Source organism: Anopheles maculipalpis, chromosome 2RL (assembly GCF_943734695.1).
Source record: "Anopheles maculipalpis chromosome 2RL, idAnoMacuDA_375_x, whole genome shotgun sequence".
Classification (NCBI taxonomy): domain Eukaryota; kingdom Metazoa; phylum Arthropoda; class Insecta; order Diptera; family Culicidae; genus Anopheles; species Anopheles maculipalpis.
The window spans coordinates 88,658,350-88,678,257 of record NC_064871.1 but is presented as its reverse complement, the minus strand read 5'-3'; the positions used below and the strand labels follow the sequence as shown (position 1 = coordinate 88,678,257).

General features: G+C 44.9%; 6 protein-coding genes across 6 annotated transcripts in view; 2 read left to right on the top strand and 4 right to left on the bottom strand.

Moving 5' to 3' along the window:
- Positions 1-19,908, bottom strand: part of LOC126568516 (transmembrane protein 222) — a 482,151-nt gene that overhangs the window by 344,312 nt on the left and 117,931 nt on the right. The gene's annotated exons all lie outside the window — the stretch shown is intronic.
- LOC126567603 (uncharacterized) lies at positions 1,340-3,084 on the top strand. The gene is made up of 2 exons (XM_050223818.1): positions 1,340-2,470; positions 2,539-3,084. Exons 1-2 carry the CDS (start codon positions 1,340-1,342, stop codon positions 3,082-3,084), a joined length of 1,677 nt encoding a protein of 558 aa, XP_050079775.1.
- LOC126568113 (protein DDI1 homolog 2) lies at positions 3,875-6,526 on the bottom strand. The gene is given in 3 exon segments (XM_050224531.1): positions 3,875-4,188; positions 4,190-5,162; positions 6,216-6,526. Coding segments are annotated over 3 exon segments (1,596 nt in total). The 5' UTR covers position 6,526; the 3' UTR covers position 3,875.
- On the top strand, positions 7,560-8,269 carry LOC126568638 (copper transport protein ATOX1). The gene is made up of 3 exons (XM_050225150.1): positions 7,560-7,627; positions 7,877-7,955; positions 8,070-8,269. Exons 1-3 carry the CDS (start codon positions 7,625-7,627, stop codon positions 8,201-8,203), a joined length of 216 nt encoding a protein of 71 aa, XP_050081107.1. The 5' UTR covers positions 7,560-7,624; the 3' UTR covers positions 8,204-8,269.
- On the bottom strand, positions 8,469-15,374 carry LOC126568705 (POC1 centriolar protein homolog). The gene is made up of 4 exons (XM_050225223.1): positions 15,363-15,374; positions 9,179-10,060; positions 8,862-9,107; positions 8,469-8,729 (listed from the first exon to the last, which is right to left on the bottom strand). Exons 2-4 carry the CDS (start codon positions 10,043-10,045, stop codon positions 8,469-8,471), a joined length of 1,374 nt encoding a protein of 457 aa, XP_050081180.1. The 5' UTR covers positions 10,046-10,060; positions 15,363-15,374.
- LOC126567601 (39S ribosomal protein L21, mitochondrial) lies at positions 10,562-11,217 on the bottom strand. Its single transcript, XM_050223817.1, has 2 exons — positions 11,160-11,217; positions 10,562-11,100 (listed from the first exon to the last, which is right to left on the bottom strand). The coding sequence occupies exons 1-2, from the start codon at positions 11,215-11,217 to the stop codon at positions 10,562-10,564; spliced, it is 597 nt and encodes a 198-aa protein (XP_050079774.1).

Below are 19,908 nucleotides of genomic sequence, written 5' to 3'. Positions count from 1 at the left end.
AGTCAGTCAGCTATAAATAAAAAACTGAGAAGCTATAAAATCATTTTATAGCATTGGCAGTTCTTTTAAATCCAGCGGCAATCGAGGAGCAATTTTGAAAATAAAATATTTAAGCCTCGGTGCATTGCTTAGCTGGCAATTGCTGGTCCTCTCTACATTCATAAGTACGCTCCGTCTGGCTCGTAGCCAACAACATCTAAAAATAGGCACCGGCTGATGATGAAAACAAGCGATGATTTTGATACATCCGGTAGAAAGTCAGGATTATTGAACTGCTGCAACAGATTCTCACCATAATATCAATTTTAAGTTGAACTGGAATGGAACATCGTGTGATTTTTTGGTGCTGGTCTAAAAAAGGGAATTAAGAAATTAAATTTAACACCACAAGCTTACTGAATGTTGATGGAGGGAGATGGGCGCATTTCCTTTTCCCCGTTGAACCATATGTGCTAGGATGGTTGAAATTTCTGCCACATATGCCACCATCTTGCGTTCTTCTGATCGCATTTTGTCATCACTGAAAATCAAAATTGAATTGTTAAAAGCGACATTCGAAAAGGCTATCTATTTACTTAGCATATGCGACACATGCGATGATGGTAAACACTTTATCACAAATTTCGCAACATCTAACATTTTGTATGAACGAATGTCATTTCAGATTTCGACTACCGGACACTTGCCTTTCGCAGTTCAGCAAACTTCTCTTCCTTCGTTTGGGTTCGTATGACGTACGTGAATATAAGTTTCTTGCAGTCTTCCTGTATCTTCTTCTTCAACGTTCTCTTCGCTTTCATTTGCCGTCCCTCCATAAGCACATTTGTCCATGACTGTATCGCGAAATAATACAGCTGCACAACCAGTGCGGGCCGCGAGCAATACGTTGCCAATTTATTACAATGAGAAGGAATAAAACACATTACCGACTGATGATGCTTTGCGAAGTGGATAAGCAAACGAAGCTGCTGCAGAACGATCTACAGTTTCAGCGGCAACAGCCTCACTTACAACTTCCGAAGATGGAATCAAATACTCCGCCTCCTGGAGTATGCGCGCTTTTTTATTGTTTTGGGCTGTATTATGTGTCACAACTGTCAACACAGTGACGTACAACACAATTCAAATGCACCAACCGGCTATTGACAAAAGCTTTGTAAATACGTCAACCAAGGCACTACTAAGGAAGTTTGTTCTGAAAAACCCTCACAAGTGGTTATTAAGGCAATTTTGTCAATAGATTTCTAATCGCTCTACCACATGCTCGTCTAGCTAACATCGGTGTACCATTCCGATTTCATTTGTCTACAGTGCAGGTTAAGAATCATTCTTTTTTCGAATGAGAACGACACGGAGTGCGGCTAAAGCCGCTAGCGAAAAGGTCCATTGCAAACAGGAGCGGAAATATATTCGTCAGCTGAAGAAGAAACCACAAAAACACAAACAGTTCGAAGTTTCGCAGCATGGTCCTCCGGGAGAGCAGAAGCAAGAAAGCATTCCTACCATTAATTTTGATTCGTCGCTTGAATCTGCTCTACCTCTTCTTGAAGAAGGACCTCCTAATGACCCTAGCCCAATAGCTGAACTGGGCCCAGAAGATGTCGTCGAAAACCAACCAAAGACGTACGAGTGTCACCAACTGGTAGCAGGACACGATACGATTAGCGATCCCTTGGTACTGCTTGCCGGGTGCTTGGAAGACGTAAAGTATGAAGTGATCAATTTTGAGAGTCAGCCAAACAAATTAATTGAAGAAGATAAAACCAAACTGCTTCAGACACTAGCAGCTGATAAAATGGTGACAGTGTTGAAGCTTCATGATGAAGATGCAATCGAAACCATTATGCCATCATCAAAGGAGTCTGAACCGGCACCATCATGTTCCATGGCAATGCAAGCAGAAAAGCTTCCGATCAGTCAATCGAACAAGCAAGCTTCCTCCTCGTCGTTCAACGGTGCCTTTAAGCTGTATCGCTTTATGGTATGCGAATGGTTTTATAGCCACATCGATCGTCCACTGTTTGCCGATGGATACAGCAAGAATTTGGATTTGGGTGCACTGTTAAAAACCCATTTTCCAACCCTTTTTACACGTTCGCTGAATCGAGCAGAGTGGAACTATGTCCGCATGGGACTGCGTAAGGAAAGGCCGGTTCGTCGCTTGTCACCCACGTTCTTACTTCAGGAGCGTCTCAATCTCGAGCGCCGCCGCGAAAAGTTGCGCTTTCTGATGGAAAATTCAATGATAGAATATTTGGACGACGATATACCGTCTACCATTCCGAAACCGATCGACGTTGGCAGTAAGGTTAGAAGCACATCATTCGTCCCACACTACGGATCCTACTCGGGGGAGGTGGTTGGCGTAGAAAACCTGGACATGCCATATTTTCGAGTACGCTTTAGCAATACTGGGGGTGCCAGTGCCAGTGAGCAACTACTTCCAGACTATCGCGTAGCGCTGGAGCAGGTAAGTCAACATGTTCTCGTGTTCTCGTTTTTACAACTCTTCACATAATGCCATACTTTTGCTCAAAGTCATTTCAAATCACAGATGCTTCGGATACAGTTATGGTAACATTTAGGCACCTCAAACAGATCGCTCTACTGGAAGAAAATTTGAATGAGAAAATCCGTCTACTACAGGCATTGGAAAACATTCGACTCAACATGGCCGCCAGACATGTGCTGGGGACTCTCAACACGGACCAAACCCGTGAGCAAATCGAGCGTTATGATCACACCGTGCGAAACTTGTTTCAGCTGAATCGCACCTTGGTGCAACTAATGAAGCAGGTCACCGCGGACTATGAACAGCACGTGTCCGAACCGCTGACAGTAGAAGATGATAAGGAGGACATTGTCATAGTAGATAGGTACGTCGTTGAGCTGTCCGATCAGCTGCTCGCGGCATACGCTCAGATGGATAACGTTCACAACAATCCTGCTGCGAGCCAGCTTTGGCAGGACACGATGCAACGCTTACGTAGACGTCCCGAATATTTGCAACAGTTCGAGACGTACCTTGCGTCCAACGTTGGAACGTTATTTAATGCTTACTGTACGACACAAGAGTCAAGTTAAATGTTAACAATAGGCCAAAGATTTTTGTTTTGTTTCTCAATTTGTGTTCACATATGGAACATTAAAAAACGATTGTTTTTACCAGTAATGTCCTAATAGGTTTTATTCTTATGTATCTTACACCTAGTAGAAAATTCGTTAAACCCTGAAGCCCACCCAAACACAAGTACAGTGGTAGAAAGAAGAGAAGGAGCAAGAAAAACCGATGTATAAAGCAGACAAAAACTGATGAACAAGGTGGTGCTGCGACCCTAATTTACCCAGCTCATCTTCATCCTCGAAGCAAATTCAGTCCTTTTTCTCCATTAAATTGTAGACGATCGAAACACCCTACGATTTTAACCATCTTCCCCACTTGGCGCTTACTCAGTTTTGCGTTATATCGATCGCGACCGTGAAACAGCGATGAAGATTTAAGGGATGAAGAACACTTGGATTGAGGATCCTCAAGCCATGTGGTCACAATAAATCTAGAAAGTCAGTCCAGAAGATTATAAAGTTATAAAGAAAAAAAAATTATAAAGAAAAAATAATTATGTCAATCATAAGCCGAAAAAGATCCAAATCTCAGCGAGTCACACGATAGTGAAGTGCAAAACATTCGACTAAATTATTAACAGGAACCAACCGGATAGTACGCTCAAATTGAGACCCAAAAACAGTTGTCGTCGTCGTGGTCGTTGTATGTGTGTAAAATGGTGCACAACAGTCAGGGATTTTTCAGGATGTGTTGTTAGCAGGATCCCTTTTTTGCCTGAGAATGGTGATTGTGGGGCTGTGCTCCAATTATATTATCCTAGTTTCGAAAACAGGCCCGCAGTGGCCTTCGTTTTGTCACCGTTCGCCGCCCGGAGTTCATCGATCACCATCTGTCGCTTGAAGCCCATCGATTCCAGCTCAACGACATCCATTTCGGTGAAGCGATCTGTCGGCAGAAGCGTCAGCGGTGGATCGTCGTCTTGCTGCATAGGTTCCGGTTCCGACGATGGAGGAATTTTTGTTGTAGCGGCGCTGCTGGCAGGAGCTTCTGTGGTCGGTGTGACATTGCTACCACTGCTTCCAGCACCACTCGATGATGCTACAAGAAGAAGAGAGGAAACGCCAGTTAGAATTGATCCCGAAAACCTTAACTCCCAATAGCACACCTTGATCACTTTGACTCTTGCTTAGTGCTTCCTTGATGGCAAGTTCTTCGGCTAGCTTTGCCGATTCGGCCAGGACACGCTTTTCCTCCTCCGGACTGCCCGTCAGACGGGCACATTCGGGCAGATCGCCTTCCGCCAAAAACGGAGTCTCCGTACCGGTCGTTCCTATGCGCAGCACATTGTTCTTCAGATCGATATTGCACTGGTGACGCTTGAGCATGTCCAGCCCCAGCAACATATCCATCGGCTGTTCCTCTAGCACTGAAAAGCTGGACGTCAGGAAATCCTTCTCTATCTGTATCTGCACCATATGAATACGCCCGATAATGCGCTGCACACCGACACCTTTCGCAATGCCGGCCCATCTCGTGTCGACCAGCCGCATAATGTTGCAGCGTTCTGCCGCCGCTGCACTCATAATCGTTGCTTGTGCACCGGAATCGATGAACGCTTTTACTGGATAGCCGTTTACCTTGCAGTTGATGTACAGCATCACGACAGTGCCGAACGTTTCCGGATTGTACTCCATCGCCGCTTCCATGTTCGCTTCGATATTTTTCTGCTTAATTTCCTCCGCAATCAGGCGCTGTGCTTCGGCATCGAACGGGCTGGCCTGCAGTATTCGGAGCCGCTGCTGCTGCTTTTCCATACGTTCGGCAATCTGTTTCCGCAGTACGGTCGCAAAAGTTTCCAGATTGCCGGAGAGAAGGGCTTCCGCTAGGCGCGGATTATTTTGCTTTAGCAGCGCCAGTTGGTCCGGTTTAGAGAGGAACATTTCGCGAACAACTGCAGGATCATCCTCGAGACCGACGGACGGTGAGGGACGGTTTAATCCGCTAGAGGAACCATTTCCTCCGTTACCACCGGCACCGGAACGGACCGAGTAGGGTACTTGAATCGAACTAAAGTCCAAATTGGCCAGTGCCGCTGGTTCTGTGTGTGGATATAGATATAAATCATTTAGCTAGAAGCTAGAGTTGGTAAAGTTCTTACATTCAGTTCAGTTCCTATTTCATTGAACTGAACGAACTGTACAGTTACCGTTCTTTGGACCCAACTCTAATTTGGATGATGCTTGGGTATATTGACCTTCATAAAATCATTAAATTCTTTGTCTATAAAAAAACATCCTGAGTATGGAAAGTCCAAGAAGGCACATATTTCATTGCTATGGTGACTCAAGAAATTGTCACACGGGAGAAACCCTGATGTCTAGACGAAATTGCTGCCCACCTGGCTCAGCGTGTTTGCGGTAAACATTCCGGTGCCAAATAAAAATTAATTTTACTTTCTTCATATTCCAAATATTCTATTGCAGGTGTTGGGGAAAAATATCGACGAAATCATTGCACCATGTTCTCGGTGGTTTTTAGTGAAATGAATCTGCGCCGAGGTGGAAAAACTTGCCGCGCGCCTGAGCTCATCTGAGGTCATCTTTCGCGCGAAAAACGCAAGCGACGCAAAACCGCCTCACATACACACGCGCTACTCGCATTGCAGCAAATGCCGATGCAGTTCATTGCACTTTGCGAGCAGTAGTAGTAGGCAGCAAGCAGACCAAACACCCCAAACGTGTGAATGGGCGCGCAATCGTACTAAGAGGAGCTCTCGGATGTTGTTGACGCGCGAAATTTTATATTTTTTGTTGTTGTTGTGGTCGTACAATTGAACAACGGGATGCGAATAACGAAAAACCGCGATGTGTTTTCAACCATTTTTGTGAGATGCGTGGGATGAAAATTTAAACCGTGCTCTGTGTGTGGGGCCTTTAGAAGGTTGTCCAGAGCTTATACGAATAGAAGTTTAAAATTGGACATTCATTCCTTTTTTCTTGCATTGTTATTCTGATTTCAACATGCATAAAAGCTAGATCGTGTGCTAATGCGTTTCATACTAATTGCACCGCGGCCATTCTTTGTCTTGGACTCGAAGACCCCCTAATGAGTTGGCAAATTTGTAAATGAGTTGTGAGTGCGTTTCGCTTACCCTCCCGGTTAGAAGGCGGCGGCATCATTGGACGGGCCCGAGCGGCTGAAGATCCGGTCGCTACTCCGGGCGTTTGTGCAATCGGTGTCTTATGGAGCAGCAGCATATCACCATCCTTGACATCGTAATGCGTAAGCGTTTGTTTCTGGTCCAGCAGCATCTGCTGTTTGGCCGACAGTACCAGCTCCAGATGTGCAGGTATGCTGAATTCCATCCGGCAGAGGGCGATCAAATTTTCCAGCTCCATATCATCGGCCACCTCGAACGTGGACATGTCCGAGGAATTAGCGTCCATCACGGTGATGCGCATTGTGTGGCGTTGTTGAAAGTGCCCGCGTTTTGAACCGAAGGAGGTCTTGACTTGCGGAAGGGTTCGGGGGGTGCACACGCACAGCTTTCTTCTATCACTGAATTTATCTTTACGGTGCAGAATAAATTAATATATGACGCGATCCTGTGACACGATGGCCGGAGTAGTATCGGACTCAACTTTCACTAGCGAATTACGGAGACAACTGTGATAAAGAACGCAAGGGTGCGATATGAATGAGCAAAACCTGTGCTCGATGTTTGTTTGTTGTAGGTACAGCCAGCCGTGATATGACAACGCACAAACTGAATGATTGGTCAGAACGTGCATTGACCGAAACCGAATGGAAAACCTGTTCGAACCCAAAGCCTACCGGGGAAACTGTTAGAATCAGGTGAAAAAACGGAGAATTTTTAAACTTTCCGTACGGGATCTAATAAAAGAAATGCCGAATGTATTGCACAAACACACTGCTTCATAACAATAGCGGATCGAGTGCGGTGTGATAGGTGTAAACCTTGGTTGCATGCTGCTGTCAAATCGGATTCGAACGCCGGGGTAATTTGAAATAGATTTCTGTTATTTTAACCTCAGAGAACAATTTCTGAATGCTTTAATATAATAGAAAATTAAAATTTCCCAAATTGTTTGCGTGCAAGAGGCTGATTGTTTAAAAAAATCGATAAATAAATGTTCAATTCGAACTCAAGTTTACCACTAGCCTGTATAAGCACAACCACACGCACACACATTAACAAACATGCATTTTCCTGTGTCAAGTATGCAGAGTGCCAAAAAGCAAACAAACTCTCATCTCGTATCTGCTTGTGTGTATCGCTAGTTTTGCCTCTAGAAGAAAGCTTCTATTTACTATTCTGATCCAGTTTGGACACGTATTATAATATTTGCATAATCAACTACATCCGATTAATTTTAAACAACAAAGTGTGACGTTCTTGAATCGCAAAAATTGAGTGTTAAACTGTTTTTAGTAAAGTTTTAAAAGTAGATCGCGCTTTGTGGAACTTTCCTTCGACTATCAAACATATTGAATAATTGACTCGATTGGAACGCTTCCCACACCAACGACACGAGCATAATGGTAAGTGGTCTATTCAGCGCGGTAGATTAGATTATACCCATCGGAAATGGTATCGTACATCAGAATCACTGCTACCACCCCAACGGAATATCTCATGCTCAACAGCCCATTTTGCTGGACACGGTGTCATTGTGCGATAAGAAAGTTCAACGATGACCAGAACTGGACCATCCTTTCCAGGATGGATCCTGTACTGAATCGGAATCAGCGATGAAATATTAATCTTCGATTCACTACCGTTTTTTATAGGCTGTTCACGAATTTAAAGTCGAAATGACATGTACCGGTTGTTCGGGAGCGGTTGAGCGTGTGCTCGGCAAACTAAAAGGTAAGCAAATAGCCAACAGTTGGCCTACGGTTACCCTTGGATACCATTGGCGGTTGTTGAAGAACATTGAATATAACCCACCCATATGTACATCGTTTTTCTCTTGCATTACAGAAAAAGTCGAAAAGGTTGAAATCGATTTAGATAATAAAAAAGTGTTTGTCACTTCATCGTTGTCTGCCGACGAGCTGCTGGAAACGATTAAGAAAACCGGAAAGGAAACCAGCTACGTTGGAGTTAAGAATTAAGAGGTGCTGTTCCTGTGTACTCGTAAATGGCTGGGACGTGCAAAGTACAGGGAGGAAAGGAGTTACGACGAGAGATATTACTGATAAGAACGTATCTGAAGTGACTGTTTTGGGTAACTTTATGTTTTAAATGTGTCTTTTTTCATTTACTGTATGCAAATAGTATATTATAAATCGTATAGCAAAATAAGCGAATTATGATGAACGATAAAGGATCGTACAAATAAACGTGTAAAATTGCTCAACCCTAGCCTTGTGTGTTGGCTTATGATCGTTCGAGGAGAATATCTTCAAGCAACGAAATTCGTCTATGAAAACTGTCCATCCTTCGGCTGATGCTGTTCAGACACACAAGGACATGTGCTTCAAATTCGTTTCGATTGCTTGTAGAAGGTTCGTGCGTCAGATTTGGAGCACCAGAACATTGTGCCTGTTGGCGTTTCCCCGTAAAACTGACACTCAATCCGTGCGTCGTTTCGTTTCGAGACTTTTCGGGAGTGGATTTATTCAGCTTGATTACGATTTCCTTTGGGAGGGACAACATGAGAACGGCATTAAAGCATATATTTTAAGTTCATGATTAGTGGGAAGAAGGAAATATAACTTCTCAGATAAATATATAGAAACAATTAAGCCTAGTCGTGTACTACTCGCTAACCTCGACGGCGTCCGATATTTTGAAATTTTCCGTCTTTGTCGCATCGACAAAAATGCTCGTATCCGGGAGATTCTCTTTGTTGCAACTGTAGGCCGAATCTTCGTCGGCATGTGCCTCTGTAACGTCACGATTGAAGCTAAATTTGCGCTGGCCACCGGTTGCATTCGTTATCTCGCAGGTGCTCTCCGGTGAGTACAGTGAGCTTTGTGTCGAATCTGGTTCTAAATTTGCTTTCCACAACATGACCTGTGAAAAGAGGAACAAAAGGAGAGTTACAGAACTTTTCTTTCTGGATTATAAAACGCTACTCCACTTACATGACAATCATCGCTACCTGTCGCAAATAGCTGCCCATCTTTCGAAAATTTTACCGTCGTCACCGGACCACGGTGCCCGGTAAGTGTAAATATTTGCCGCCCTTCCAGCAGATCGATGATTTTCGTCACACCATCGTCGCTTCCCGTAATAAGATAATTGCCAGACGGATGGAAGTCTAACGAATTCACGGCACCATCATAGATCCGGTAGTACTGAATCAATTTCCTTATGTTCACATCGAAGATCTTCACCCGGCAGTTGTCCAACGCGATAGCTACCAGTGTGCTGTCCGGATGCCAAGCCACCTTACATCCCGCTCCTTTCTGATCGTGAAAGGTATGAACACACTGGCCAGTTGCAGGGTCAAACAACTTCAGCGAACGATCATCACCACAAGAAGCGATCATTTTACCGTTTGGCGAGAAGCGAGCACAGCGCACCCAATTTGTATGCCCAGTGAAGGACGACAGGAACTGCTTCCGGGACACCTTCCACAGCTTGACCGTTTTGTCATCTGAAGCGGTTAAAAGCTTCTTCCCGGTCGGATCAAAGTCTACCGAGCGTACGTTAGAGGTGTGACCCCGAAACTCGTCACAATTACCAAGCATGGATGGTACCCATATCTTTACGGAGCGATCCTTGGAGACGGTTGCTATGATTCTACCGTCCGGCGACCAGCAAACATCATTCACAACATCCGTGTGTGCCTCGAATCGCATGCAGCGTACCTGCTCGTTGTTGGTCCAAACGATTGCCGAATGGTCGAGGGAGCTTGTCACGAAACGTGTCCCTTCCGGATTGAAGGAAAGCCCGGTCAGCTTACCCCGATGGCCCTTTAGGTGCCGCTGCAGTACAGGATCCAACATTTCCAGCAGGTTTCACTCTTTTTCCGAAAGATAGTTACGAACGATTGCCACGGACTGGTACAACAAGAGGAGCTACAAAATACAACCGTTTGGTCTGCGGAGCCGTTTGCTTTGAAGTTTTGACAGGTCCTTTTGACAGCAGTACATTTGGATTGAAAATTCACAAGCCGGCTTGAATGTGGATTGTGTTGTACTAAAAATGAATACCCTTGTAGGACACCCTGTTGCTGTTGAAACGAAGTAAAGCTGTGCACGGAAATTGCTTCTCTTTGTGTTAAAACTAGCAAAATCTATAAAAATACTTTCAAATACAACTTACACGGTGAAATTTCACGAATATTTTTTGAACATTTGCTCATGATATACACCTCATGTATCAAGGTACGCCTGAAGTATTTCTACCTAACCAGAATAAACAAAAAAAAAACGCTTTGACGATAATAGCAAGATTAGTTTTATATCTTCCTGCTGCAATTGGAGCTTCTACAAACTACAACTTGAAATAAACCAAATAAACTAGAAAAATCTTTCCTCGCTAGTTTCCTTGCCCAAGCTCGATTCACTCAGCTTTCGCGTAATATCGATCGAATTGATACGAATCATCGTCTGCTGTGTGCGGTAGAAATTGATACGAGTGTACTGCTTTCGGCGCTTCTTGCGAAAATGTGTCCGGGTATGGGAAAGCGTTTTCTCGATAATGGTAGCTTGTACATCAACCAGTCCGGGAGTTAACAGTGGACGACCGATAAGCGAAAAGTCCTTGCCGCCTGCAAGCAGCACTTTATCCAGCCGCAACCGATCACCATTCTCCGGAGGCCAATAACCTTCAACGACGATTATATCGCCAGAAGTGATTTTAAACTGCTTGCCACACAACTGGACGACGGCGAACAATCTTCCTTCTGATCCAGTTTCTAGCTGCTGGTTTACGGTATCGATGGTAGATTTGTCTGCGGAGATGGCTGTGGCAGCAGCGCTAGTGCTATTCCAACGAAGGTTTGCAAATGCAGGCACGTTGCTCCATCGTGCGGCTAGTGGTACTGATTTGAGTGGATCTGTAAAGATGAGAAAACGGTCGGTAATCAGCTCCTATTTACACTGAATTGTGATTTACCAATGAGCGTGCTGATTGTGGAAGGCTTCAACAAGCCGGTCAATTGCCTGAGGAACATTTTGGGAAGCAGTTGAAGGCTTGTCCGTTATGATAATGCTTATTACGGAACAACTTGGTTCCGATCCCTTCCCGTACTACTGGACCTAGAAGCACAACACACCATCAGAACCGGCAAAACAAGTGGAGCACTCGCTGGTTGCGATGTTACCTCTAGCGTCCGATCAATTCCGTTATTGACGTTAAACAATCAACATCGGAAGTACTTTCACGAGCTAAATATACAGAAAGGCAACCTATTATTATCAAATTCAGTGCGAATTGTTGTTTTTAATCACAAGGAAAAGCACCTGCATTTATTTAGATGGTTTTGTAACCAAAATGCCTGCTGTCATCAGTAGATGCTGATGACATTAATGACAAACAGACAGCATTGGTGCATTGGTGTGCGTGTGATCTGTAGCTATGGCGGTAAAATTCAAAACGACGGTTAGAGGTTGAATGAATGAATGCGTTTTGGTATTTCGCATTATAAACTTAGAAAACTTTAATTGTACTGATTATTAATTGATTTTTTTGCTGTGGTAATAGCTTTTCGTAGACATAACTCCAATACTCTACATAATACAATAACTCCATAACTCCGGAGATAACAAACCACACCGTAATTTGTGTAAAATGTTGTCTTGACTTGACTCTCGCCTACCAAAATTGTGCAATAAAATGGGTGATTTTTTCCTTTACTTTAAACTGAGACACAACCTACAATAAGTTTATCCCCGGCCTCTAATTAAAAAGTAATTTACTTGAAAATATTCTTTTCAAGCAAAATAACTCATTAGAACCTTTTGCATGCGATACCAAAACCGGTCCCGACCCAACCCCCTTGCAACCAAGTCAAGCTCATGTCCAGATTTGTCACATTATTTAACAAAAAGACGGACCGGTGTTGGGTGTTTTTACGTGTCCAGTGGTCACGCTCTTGTGTAAACAAAAGAAAGGTATTCGCGACCCACACGCGGACTCCAACTATTTGTGTAACAAAAACCAACGCATTTTTGCAAAGCAAAGACACGGCATTTTATTCCGGCTGAAGTATCGCGGACGATTTGTTTCCAAATTTTCAAAAATCCTAAACAGTAACGCTGTTGTGTTTCATGTTACAAAATGTTGAAGCAAAAAACAAAACTAAAATTACCAAACAGGTATGTCGGAATCGGAATTGGTTGTTGTTAGACAAAACTGTTCGCGCAAAGCACAAGACACGCGACCATTGGCAGCGTTGGAATGGTTCGGCAAATAGCAGCTCTTTTCCCGTCAAGTTCAAACGGTCAGCTCGCGCGGGCGGAACGAACCGTGCTACGGTTTTGTGGTCTTTATTTACATTGCTCTACAATTGTCATCGTAAATTGCCCTTTGTTTGGAGGTCCGGTAGTCTCGTAAAAGGAAACGGAATGTTTCACCAACGGTGTTGAATGTTACTTTGTGTGTAAGCTTTCAGCTGGTGATTTAGACGATTTTGGGACGGGATCGGGCTTGGAAGCTGTGTACTTTGGTACCGCGCACCAATCACGCAAAACAGTTGAATAGTATTCCAATTATTTTCGTTGCTTTATGTTAAATTGCTAATAATATTCGCAAAATCCATACTGGGAGATGTATCGTTGCTATAAAACTTGCACAAGTCTTCGCATTCTTGTTATAAAACGGGTAGTAAAACAGTACGAAACAAATCTAAATTGTATAAAATGATGATTTTACAGCAAACGTTCAAGATACGTGGGTAGCTACGTGATGCGACACTGATGACTTCCTTCCCGTATTGTACGAAATTAGCAACGGGCAGAGCTTCAGTTTTCGCAAACAACTACTTCGTCTTCGCGAGTTCTTGTATCCAGCGATGCGATGGCAGTGAAGAATCGTTACAACTTGTGTGATTTATGGTGGGTGACGAACACCGTCGTCCTCCTCGGTCACCCGTGATTATCGCGGAAGAAAGACATAAAAAAAGGTATCCGCCACACTTCATGTCCACCGGGAGGGGGTGTTAGAGATTATGATTTGCTCACTTCATCAGCTTTAATTTGACAAACGGGCCGAGGATCAACCTGGACGCTAATGAAGATTTATTTACGAGCAATTCGAATGCTTTGAATCTCCCCTGGGACATAGCCCCGGGGATTCGAGCTACCGGGAGGTTGTCCGCTGTGGTCTATGTCTAGTGTTTGACCGTAGCGGACCTACATCGATAGCTGCTAAGGGTGCTTTTTAGCATAAGAAATAGCACCCGGTTTTTGAGTGGGCGCCTCCATCGTAAATTTTTACTTGCAAACCATGCTTCAAGGTGTCATCGGGCATGTTCGAGGAGGCTGTTCGAATGAGTTTCAACTATCTAGAAACTAGGTAGAGGTAGCTTGTCGTAGGCAGGATAGAACCCATGCCGTGTTGCAATAAGTGACGGGGACGGGTGGGCTTATACTAATTACCGATCGAACAAGTAAGACCCAACAACGCTCCACCGATACCGAGGGCAAAGGAAAAGGAGTACTCACGCTGGCAAGCTGACATCCAAACCATGAATGGCAACCGGAGAATCGTCATCCCGGCAGATCCCGAACCGGTCGTCAATTGACAGTTTCTTGCTTTCCCACCACAATCTAGTCAACCGCCCTAAACGATCGGTAATTTCCCAAAGCATCTCTACCACCATTCGTACCATAAATATAAGCAGTTGTAAAGTGTTTTTACTTTCGAGTCGTGCGTGTCGTTGCTGTGTGGGATGTGTTCTTCACACCGATGGTCGGCGCTTCCTCACACTTGGTCTGTGCCACCAATTTCCGTAGATGGTAGTTAATCGCGCTGCATGCTTGTCCTCGGACAGGTTCGTAACTTCCACGCTTCACTTTCGGTGCTCGTCCTTGTGGGGTCAGATCTACGGTTGAGATTCTGCAAAAGCAACGTCAACGGGTTACGATCGGTGTCCACAATCGGACGGCGAATCAAGTCACGAAGGTGGTACGGTACAGTTGTTTTCGAAAGATACGTCGCTGTATCTTCCCTTTCGTTCCTTGAGAAATCTTTGTTCCTTATAATTCATCCACAAGCTCAGCAAAATCTGCAAAATCTCCACGATACACTGTGTAACTCCCACCCAACAAAAGGCTCGAAAGAAACAGACGAAGGTGATGGGTTTTATATTTTACTGCCCTTAATTTTAACATGCGCTCGCTTTACGCTTTGCACATTTGTTTTGGATTATTAATTTTCTCTCGAATTCACGCGGCTTTCGGGTTCTGGGGTGGTATACGTGGTCGGCGTTGATTGTTTCCGATGTTACTTTAAATTCATCGGTTCAATTAGGTTACTTTGGCAATTTGGGTTTCCAAATCGATCGAACGCACACCGTTCGTTGAGCCCATTAAATGTCCGCTTGGAAAACTGTAAGTCCTAGGTTTAGCGAGGTTCTCCGGCTCCTGCTGGGGACAACAAGAGACTTTCACCTTGAGGGGTTTAGCCCCTGCTCTGGGAATATGCAGTTTTGTGCGCTTTGTTTGCAGTTCAACGGACGTTGCAGATCGGTGTGACGCACACAGAAGCAGACTGAACTGCAGATGCATCTCAATAACCATATCTGTTTTATTTGATGTCTGAATATGGAAGATCTTCTCCGCGCGTGGGAATAACTGACCCCATAATACTAAGCTAAAGGACACAGGAAATGTAGGACTCGTCCGATGATTGCAACCAGCACGCAAAACGGTAACTTTGAAATACTCGTTCGGGAATGTTGGTTGGCACTGTACAACTATGCAATCAGTGTACTAGAGTTGTCCAAAATCATGTCCAAGCTGAAGAAAAAAAAAAACAGTTAAACTGCATAGCAAGTTGTGTTGCAAGCATGTAATTAATAGTGGCAAACCGATTGCAGTGGACTGGACGGGGTCGTTATAAATCGGTGATCGAGACTTGCTGTATAGCTGCCACCTGATTATGTCATTTTGTGCATATGATCTCGATGCATCTGGCCGGTGCAATGGTCGTGCAGCTCTCTCTCTCTCTCTCTCCCTTTTGACCACCGCCTGAACTACCGTAATGAAGGTAATAACAATAATAAAGCGGACAAAATCAGACACGCCGGAGTAGTAGTTACTGGGACGCCCGAGGGTAAAATGGCACCAAAGGGGACCATTCGAACCTAACGGTAACGCTCAATCGCCGTTGCTGGATGCTTCGTAATTTATTTCAATTAATTTTAATGCTAATTTAGATTAGAGTCGGCGCATAAATTAACACCGCTCATGATTATGGTGCGGCTGGATCGGTTTGAATTCGCTTGCTCCTACGGTTCGATCCGAAACGGTCGATCCGGTTTTTTTCGCTCGTTACAGTTCTGGACGCTTGGTTGCTGTTTCCCCCTGTATGTTTACCGATGTAATTTCGTATCGAGATCGAACATGGGTTGTGGCGCCCAAAGACGGGATTTAGTTTGAAGTCTGCGAGATGACGAGCATTCGGTAGTCGGTTTTTAGTAGGCGATTTTTATTGCTGATCAATCATGTCAATTTCAATACGAAGACTTACCACTTGCTCAATTATATTCATATTGAATAATTTGTATTCTTACAAAAAATAAAAATAAAAAGCTTTCAGTTGATCAATTTGCTTGTAGGATTACTTTTGCAAGTTTCCTTGTAGGAAGTTCACCATAGGAATATTGAAAGACGCCATGTTTAGCGGATAAATACTACCATTGCCCATTACCCAGTATCGTACCCTAGTGTCTAATGATATGCAACTACTTAAATGGAACTGACCCTCGCCTTTGGATGGGGTGCGCGAGGGTGAGACGACCTGCCGGTTCTTAACAAGCTTCAGCAAGGATGATGTCAAAACACGGCCATGCTCGCCCTCGTGCATCGCAATCGATTGCAATGATGCAGGGAAATGATTTATGAACTTAATCCTGGTTTCCATAAGCGGGAACGCGATCGCCAAAACCAACCAACCAGTAGTGCAACATCTTCTGAGGGAAGTGCGTGCAGAAAACAAAACAAAAAAATTGCGACACTTCCCAGCAGCCGACCACCCAGGCCCAGACTCATTTATGGCTTCATTGCGACCTGTTTGTTCTTGGGCGCACAATTAAGCGACGAAAAAGAGCGCGCTGTGCCATCGCTCGTTCGATTGTGCCGTGTACCAAGATGGTCATTATTATTGGATTAAGGAAAATACACAAGGTATACGGTATTCATTATTCGCGTAATGTGTTGCTGATTCTTGCTGCTGCTGGCCACGAAGCGAAAGCTGACACGTTTTGGGGGAGCGTTAAGTTCCCATTCCTTTCAGCGGTGCTGTTTTGGCCAAAAAATATGGTCCGATCGAAGGATATATTTGGCATTAGGCCCAAACTAGGTGCATCAATGACTGTTGTTTGAGATGATGCCAAACATGGATGATCGCGGATGTGCAATAGATCCCCCGGGCCAGAGATGGCCTCACCGATCCTCCTGGAGGTGTGTTTGGATGGATCCAGAAGAATAAAATAGTAAACAATTCTATTAAGACTACTATTTCCAAATCGGAATGCTAAGCAGCGAGTGGTATAAGTAGATGTATTTAGGCTAGCTACAAATTCCTTCAAGACTAGCTCCACACTACACAGCCACTACCACTTCGCTTAATGTCAACCTACTTTCAACGGTAGAGTGCGTTCGTGTCGCTACAAATGCAGGTGCTTGTTGCACATTTGTAGCTTGGGCCGATAGGCGAAAAACATAATTCAGTAATCAATTCCAGGCATACCAGGGGGCATAGCAAATAACTTCACATTCCACCGGAGCCCTGGAGCATGTACCATGCCGTAGGGTACATGTCACCTGAGAGGACAATTCTGCTAATGTACATAGTCGGTAAGGGCACACAGACACACAATCGTTGCATGGCCGTTCCACGACCGTAGTTGGGCTTTCCCATGCCCAATCGCCGGTAGTCGACCAACGCAGTTATGGTGAATGCCCTAGACAATCGTACCACCGTGCGCCCTCCTCGGCAAAACATGGTCAAACGGACGAAGAACACAAAACATGTAAAAGTCTCCGTTCTTTGGCCGGACAGTTTGTGTTTTACCTTCACCTACGCATGATTGTCCGTATTTGGAAGAATAAAATTTCGCCATCGAGAATTCATAATTTATAAAGCTTTTTTCATCCCCTCAACGTCTCTCTCCCGCACTGTTTTTCATCCAGAGCCCGGGAATGGCCTTGCTCCCCGGAGCAAGGCATGGTTGTCCGGGTAGCAAAAGGTTTTGGTATTTGACGCTCGTTGCCCAAACATGGGGAGACGACGCACGGTTTTCTGCGTCGCGGTGGGCACACAATTAGGATATGCAGGTTGGGTCGAATGGCGGTACTCTGGGCACTGTTTTTGTCCGATTAATTATAGATACCCGAATAGGGCCAGCTGGCCATAGCTCCGGTTGATGGTGCAGGCATATCTAATGGCAATGGCGGTGGTGGCAACGCGGATGCTTTTGGGCAAACAAAAGCATCCAGCAACCATTATGGATCCGAGTTCTGACTCGGTGCGAAAAGTTCTGGGGTTGGGCAAAATGGGGCCCAAAAGAAGATTTCTACTGGGGATCTCATTCGCTTTGGCAGTGGCTCAATAAGGAAGTAAGAAAAAGATGAATCATTTACGTTGTTGTTAAGTGTAGCTCAGCTCGTTTTTACAACCGGATTTATCTCCCAAACGAACAAGATATTGCACTTATCTTGCTTGTACAATTGGTATGGTTTACACCGAGGTCCTCTATTGCTAGTTATAACAGTTAGGAGATTAAATTGTTGTATGGTTCTCCCTACGGATACGGGACATCCAGAGCAGGAAAGATGACAAATACTGTTGATCGTGAACAACATATCCCGAGACCGTAGCAGTAACGCGTTCGAAAAACGGGACAACTATTGGGAAGCGCTGAAAGACGTTCGATACAAATTCGCAACACTTCCTCCACTGCAACTAACGCCAAGGGACCGGTTTGATTGCAAGCAGCGGTAGGTCCGCATCCATATAACTTGCCAATGCAGCTGCAGATTGATACCAAACGCCCGTCCGCGTCCATGAGGGTAGGCTTGGGCTTGGGTCTCTACAACACCACCACTTCATGTAAGGTCCACTCCACTTCACTTTATCTGCAAAGCATGCGCGACAGAACACGATCAGCTTGAAGGGTTCTCCTCGCAAGTGCGAATGAAATGGCAACAATAATAAATACACGTGGGTGTCTAGCTGGTTTTTCGAGTTGTACACTTCACCTCCCATCTTCCAACATCTCCCAGTTTTTGGGGTGAACCTTCCCTTCCCTTCGTACTTGGAGCCAACGGGTTGTGTTGGGGCGCCCTGTGCCAGTCGATGATCGCGTACCCGCAAACTCGCGACACGGTCCACCAATGTCCCCAATTGTACCATCGTGTAGTCTGTGTGTGCGTTTGTTTGTATAGACTCGTTATTGCCATATAAGCAATCAAAGAAGCGAAGAGAGAAGTAGGAGCCAACGGCTAAAAGCCCATCGCAGCCCGCCGCACAGGTATATGTTGGAATATGAGCAAAACGAAACGGTACCCCACAAAGGGGAGACAACTCATTCATTCCAATCACCGTGGCGTGTGGTGGGGGCATATGGGCGGACCGGTTGCGGTGGAGAAGCGTCCACGGAATTGCTGAAGCAGCCAGTCTGTCTACGAGTGGGCGCTAAGATATCGACGAGTTATCGTTGGAGGGTGGAAAAAACACGGGGGGTTTTGCGCGAGAATGGCAAGCGAGATTGACTCTGGGGTATCTCTTGAAGGGCTGCACTTCCTATCCACCATGATCCATTGGAGTTGCAGAGATGTTGAGGTAAACTTGCATGAGTTCAATGATAAAAATATGCACCATTATATTAAATGGGTTATTAAGAGATGTTGAACGAATTTTATCACGCCCTTGAAGTCCTTGATGTTGAATATACTATCATCATGGACTCTCTGAACTCCTCAATAACCGATACCCCATTTTTAATCCTCACAAGATGACGTTGCTTTCGAACATCTTGGTCAGATTGAGCCATAAAATACTACCTCTGCAAAGTTATAAAGCTTTGTACAGTGTTCACGTACATGCCGAGAACCGTAAGAACAGTACACTCGCCATTCAGTTTGTGAACGCACAAAACAAACGCCCCTACTGAGGTAGTGGCGGATGGACGGCCAACCGTATGCAAAAAGGGAAATATACAATGCACTGTCAACAAAGCGCATGTTGCCGTAGTATACTCGAACTATTATCACCTTAAATGACGACCTCCGGGTTTGGTGCGTGTGTGCGCCGCTATAATCTCTGCTCGCTTGCACCAGTGGACGGTGCGTTTACGATTACAGCTTCGAGACTCGACGGACGACGGCCCAAGGCCAGGTTCGGTTGTGAAGTGTTCCTGAAGTGGTTGTCCGCTGCATTTGACCTCTCTTCTCGAGAGGCGTTGCACTGATCAAACCAAGCCTAAGTGTGCAGAGCATTATACTGCCTTTTATGGTACATTTCCGGGGGAGCCTGTAGGAGGTCCCGCGCGTGATGTCCAATTAATGTGGACAGGTATTTTCTGTCATCTGCCGCGATCGCGATCGTTAAATTATATATTTCGTATAATCAGCTCATTTCGCACAGCAGGCGTCGAACGCTTAGAACGCTGGCCGTTTCGTTGACCGTTGGCTGGATG

What these genes read in the sequence shown, in the direction of transcription:
- LOC126567603 (XM_050223818.1), top strand. Translation starts at nt 1,340, where the DNA reads ATGAGAACGACACGGAGTGCGGCTAAAGCCGCTAGCGAAAAGGTCCAT. An exon ending in ATCGCGTAGCGCTGGAGCAG is followed by an intron (nt 2,471 to 2,538) that starts GTAAGTCAACAT and finishes TTTTGCTCAAAG; the next exon opens with TCATTTCAAATCACAGATGC.
- LOC126568638 (XM_050225150.1), top strand. An exon ending in TGTGCTCGGCAAACTAAAAG is followed by an intron (nt 7,956 to 8,069) that starts GTAAGCAAATAG and finishes CTTGCATTACAG; the next exon opens with AAAAAGTCGAAAAGGTTGAA.
- LOC126568705 (XM_050225223.1), bottom strand. Translation starts at nt 10,045, where the DNA reads ATGTTGGATCCTGTACTGCAGCGGCACCTAAAGGGCCATCGGGGTAAG. An exon ending in CAGGTAGCGATGATTGTCAT is followed by an intron (nt 9,108 to 9,178) that starts GTAAGTGGAGTA and finishes CTCTTTTCACAG; the next exon opens with GTCATGTTGTGGAAAGCAAA. An exon ending in AAATATCGGACGCCGTCGAG is followed by an intron (nt 8,730 to 8,861) that starts GTTAGCGAGTAG and finishes TCCCTCCCAAAG; the next exon opens with GAAATCGTAATCAAGCTGAA.
- LOC126567601 (XM_050223817.1), bottom strand. Translation starts at nt 11,217, where the DNA reads ATGTTCCTCAGGCAATTGACCGGCTTGTTGAAGCCTTCCACAATCAGC. An exon ending in CACAATCAGCACGCTCATTG is followed by an intron (nt 11,101 to 11,159) that starts GTAAATCACAAT and finishes TCATCTTTACAG; the next exon opens with ATCCACTCAAATCAGTACCA.